The sequence below is a fragment of the Cryptomeria japonica genome, chromosome 6 (assembly GCF_030272615.1).
Source record: "Cryptomeria japonica chromosome 6, Sugi_1.0, whole genome shotgun sequence".
NCBI lineage: Eukaryota > Viridiplantae > Streptophyta > Pinopsida > Cupressales > Cupressaceae > Cryptomeria > Cryptomeria japonica.
Window position 1 is genome coordinate 641,800,118 of NC_081410.1, and position 5,000 is coordinate 641,805,117.

General features: G+C 34.5%; 1 protein-coding gene across 1 annotated transcript; it reads right to left on the reverse strand.

The window, feature by feature from the left end:
- Positions 1 to 1,745: 1,745 nt before the first annotated feature.
- On the reverse strand, positions 1,746 to 3,995 carry LOC131068634 (replication protein A 70 kDa DNA-binding subunit C-like). Its single transcript, XM_058003866.2, has 5 exons — positions 3,939 to 3,995; positions 3,281 to 3,558; positions 2,222 to 3,179; positions 1,951 to 2,067; positions 1,746 to 1,862 (listed from the first exon to the last, which is right to left on the reverse strand). Exons 1-5 carry the CDS (start codon positions 3,993 to 3,995, stop codon positions 1,746 to 1,748), a joined length of 1,527 nt encoding a protein of 508 aa, XP_057859849.2.
- Positions 3,996 to 5,000: the final 1,005 nt, after the last annotated feature.

The following is a 5,000-nucleotide window of genomic DNA, read 5'->3' on the forward strand; positions in this document are numbered from 1 at the left end:
TCAAACTCAACAAAACGGGATTGTGCATCTTGAGAAAGTGTACAATGGTGAAGAAGTACTATTGGTGTATTGATGATCTATATTTATATGTGTGTGTGTGTGTGTGTGTGTGTGTGTGTGTGTGTGTGTGTGTGTGTGTGTGTGCGTGTGCATATATGTATGTATGTATGTATGTATGTATGTATGTATGTACATTATGTATGTACATACACATATAGGAATAGACACACACACACATGCATGCATATATGTATATAGCTATGCATGTATATGTATGTATGTATGTATGTAGTGTGTCTGTATGTACATACACATATAGGAATAGACACACACACACACACACATGCATGCATATATGTATATAGCTATGCATGTATCTGTACACTATATATATATACACATTATTTTAGTGTTGTGAATATCTGAGGATTTTTTTTTGGTTAAGGTGGCAAATATAAAATTTAAAGAACCACAACAAGCAACTATTGTGTATTTGTGAGCTGTTTTTTTTAGGAGAAGGTGAGAAATGTAGTTCCCTTTTTTTGTTGTGCAAGGGCACTGAACAAATACTCTAGAAGCATACATATTAGTCTATATGTTTGTAAGCATAGACATGAAAAAAGAAATGCAAAAAATATACAGATCCATATATATCGAGTTAAATTGAATTAAAGTAAATTGCAGTTCTATACAACAATACAAGGAAAGAAAATGTGAAAGAGGCAAAATAGGACAACAACACACATATAAGTATATATGACTTCAAAGAAAGGCACATGTAAAATTATGTACAGAAAGAAATATACAAAATCAAGCGCAACAGACATAGAAGCATATATGAATTCAAAGAAACAGAATGGTAAAATTGTGTATGGTAAGACATAGAGAAAATCAACCATAGTTAAATATACATAAGAGTTTGTAGGTAGGCACACATAGGTAGCTATTTGTGTTTAGATGGATAATTGACAATAAAACATACAAGTATATATACATATACAGACACACATCTATAGTATTGTGTTGAAGATACCATTACAAATGAAGGATACATGTCTATAGATGCATATGTTCTGTGATGGAAAAAGTCAATTGCAGTTCCATACATCAATACAAGGAAAGGAAATGTCGTGTTTGGCAAAGAGCATAATAGGCAGCATGGTTTTTTTTAGTATTATAAAGGTGCAGCCATACAAAGGCATATTGATTTTCTGCAAATACACAAAGAGTCAGAATAGGACAAAAGCACACATATAAGTATATATGATTTGAAAGAAAGGCATGGGTAATTTTTTGTATAGAAAGACATAGCCAAAATAAAGCACAACACATATACAAGTAGATATGACTTCAAAGAAAGAGGTTGGTAAAATTGTGTATAGGAAGAGATAGACAATATCAAGCACAGTAAAATATACATAAGAGTTTGTAGGCAGTCACAGTTAAATATACATAAGAGTTATATGTGTTTAGATGGATAATTGACAATAATACATACAAGTATATATGCATCAAGAGGCACATATCTATAGTATTGTGTTGTTGTCTTCATAAATAAAATCTGCAGTAGAACAAAAGGCAATACAAAATCACAAAGTTCTGCATAGCCAAGGAAAGCACAAGTTTACATAGTGTCGATATAAATCCCATTCGTCAATTTAGTTCCGTTTATTAAAGAGAGGGGAAAACCACCAGCCAACTATCAATACACCAAAGATTGAAAGACCTATGAAAAGCATGACTGTCTAATTGGTCTGGATTTCTGCAGCTGCACTCATCTGAGCAATGTCTACAAGCAAAAGAGCACATTCGGCCTGGAAATCAACATGCATTGCTTTGTTGATTGTTGCTTTGAGCCTTATCTGTGAATTGTACATGTTTGTTGTAATAGAGAGTGAAAATGAAGGACGATAAGACTACATCCTTGATAATAGACTGAGGGGTTCTGACTGTAGTAAAATCATACTGCAACATGTAAAGGTCCTTGGCAGATATGTTCAACAGATTTATGCCAATTTTATCAAAGGCAGTAGCCCAAAGAGAGCCCGTATGGTCTTGAAGCTTGATCTGCAATAAGTATTTGTAATTGCATTCTGGCACATGAGTTTGGCATCTAGAGCAAAACCAGACATTATCATTTTGTTGGGTGCATTTTTTTTTACATTCTTTGCCGTTAAATTGCAAAGGGCAGGCAAGAAGAATCAGTTTTTATGAATCTAACAATAGCTCTAATAGTAGTTTCAACTGTTTCAGAGAGAACAATCATACGTTCTAAAATGGATGCAATTGTTATTCTACTGTATGGTGAGTTAAGCTGCCCAACAACACAAGACAATGGCAAAAGGTCAGCTGGAATGTTTCCTCTCGATACAAGGGAATCTGCTTCCGGGGTAGAAGGGTTTATATTCAAAGTGGTTGCCACAGTGGTGTTGATCACCTTTCCATTGAAATAACCAACATGAGAATTGTTGACCGCAAGGACCACAACTGTTTGGGTTGCATGCATATTCTTCAAATCTTCACCTAACCCTTCCCATGCAGCCCCCCATAAGTTAACATCGATACTAAAACTTGACATGTCATTTATTTTGACACTCCTCTTTTTTACTGTGGTTCCATCTTTTCTACAAATTATTGACGGTTCTCCAACATGAACCACAACACCAATAACATCAACCAAAGTGTTGTTGTTGCAATACGTGATGTCATTGATTGGGGTAAACCGTGAAGCATTTACTTCACCATCAACAGTTGCATCACAATGCTTTAATATTGAATTATGGTCCAAAGTAATCTCAATATGACTGTTAAGTTTATTCCATTTTGTCTTGGCCTCCCTAATAGTACCTTTTGACAGACAATAATATGCTCCTACTTCAACCCTATGATAATGCATCTCTACTATATCACCAAAGCAAGTAATTCTTATTTTGGTACCTTCAACATCTATCATGTCAAAGCTAGATACTTGCCCAAAGGATTTTGGTGAACTATAGTGATGCATCTTCCTCTTGTTTGTGACACAGCCTTTTATTGACCATTTATTTTGAAAGGGGTTCAAGGCTTTTATCGGGCTGATATTATCAAAGGTTTTGCATTGCATAGGTGGCATGTGTATTCCAAATTTAAGGGAACGTTTAGATGTAAATTTGACAGCAAGGTTGAATATTATGATAACCCTGTTAAACGGGCAAAAGAACAGGTTTAAGAATCAACATGGTGTGCAAAGGAACATTCTAAAAGGCAACAACAAACTATGAGAACATATAGAAAACCCTACCTTGTGTTCCAAACATTTCTACAAGCATAAGATGCCAATGATAGCACATAACCTATCTTTAACGTATCAGATAGCAACAGGTCACTATACTTTGGCGGGAGGATCGACAGTTGCATGTGCGTGTCATCAGACAAAACAATCCTATATCGAGAACTGTCATCTTCATTGTCTGTCAATTTTTCAAAAGACAAAAGCTGAAGGATTGGAGATGGTACGTCATCCCCAGCATTGATGGATAGGATTGCATGTGAGGTCAATTGTATTTCTAGTTGCATTTCCTACAAGAAGAGCATAGGAAAACTAAGTACAAACAGAAGGCAATGTATATGTGTATGCATCGGCATGTGTATGTCAAGTTTTTTTTTTTTTTTTAATCGGAATTCTGTAAATTTGCACAAAAGGGCAATATACATATCAATGCATGCATAGAAGAGAAAAGATGAATATATAGATGTATGTGTGTGCATGCATAGCCTCAAAGTGGAATAGTGGGGTTCATACAAATGGTGACAGCCACATACTGAGTAATGTGTATCCATATTTGTGTATTCACTTGCATTGGTAGAGGGAAATGCTTTCCAAAATAAGGAGTATAAATAGATAATATATGATTGTAAATCAGATGAATATGGGAAAAGAGATGAACGAATCAGCTCACCGAAGTTTCAGTGGGAGGCGGTTCGGAGCCAGCACCAGAGCCAGGCGAGCTAGACATAGCGATTTGTTTCTGTAAAACTGACAAAAGGTTTTTTTTTTGTTTGGTGAAAAAGAAAGTGTGTTAGAATAATTAACACAAATGAATGTACAAAATGTTCTTTAGGAGAAAAGTAAATCCCGCAAACAAAAGCTATAGAGAACAAGTATCAGTCGAAGCAGTTTGGATTGCCAACACAAATGAATATGGGAAAACATATTAACAAAAAGCTCACCGAAGTTTCTGCAGGAGACTGTTCGGAGCCAACACCAGGGCCAGGTGTGGCAGACATACCGATTTGTTTCTATATAGCCGACAAATGTTTTTTTTTTGGTTTGGAGAAATTGAAAGTGTGTCAAAATAATTAACACAAATGAATATACAAAATGTTCTTCAGGAGAAAAGTAAACCCCCCCCCCAAAAAAAAAAAAAAGCAGTAGAAAACAAGCAATCTGTTATAACAATAGGAGCATCAAGAGCAACATGCCCAAAGTACCATCTATAGCGAAGGAGAATATCCATTTTTTCTTGAGTACATTTTAATTTTTTTGTTGTTGAATATTGTGTCTTTCAAGCAATGACCTTCAAATATGACACTTGTATATGGCCTTGATCTTGTTTCTTCTTTATTCCTATAAAAAAAGATTTTGGACCATTTTAAAGGGGTTTGATGCCTGAGTCTAAGAAATCAAGTACAGTCTTGTATAGGTCTTTGTCAAGTTTGATGTGTGAGTTTAAAACATCAATGCATAACCCTGTACAGGTCTTTGTTTTCGGTGTTATAGCAAAAGATATTTTAACTATTATATGATATATTATATAGTAAATACTTTATCAAAATAAATATCAATTTTTGGAGTGTTGATTTCAGTTGTTTGCATTGTCGCTATGGTCAAATATTTTGAAATTAATGAACCAGTTTTATTGATATCATGTTTATAGACATATACGTATATATACTCACATATATATACATATATGTACACACACACACACACACATTTTATATATAAATACCAATTTTTG

What these genes read in the sequence shown, in the direction of transcription:
- LOC131068634 (XM_058003866.2), bottom strand. Translation starts at nt 3,995, where the DNA reads ATGTCTAGCTCGCCTGGCTCTGGTGCTGGCTCCGAACCGCCTCCCACT. An exon ending in AGAAATGTTTGGAACACAAG is followed by an intron (nt 3,180 to 3,280) that starts GTAGGGTTTTCT and finishes CCCGTTTAACAG; the next exon opens with GGTTATCATAATATTCAACC. An exon ending in AAACTACTATTAGAGCTATT is followed by an intron (nt 2,068 to 2,221) that starts GTTAGATTCATA and finishes TACTTATTGCAG; the next exon opens with ATCAAGCTTCAAGACCATAC.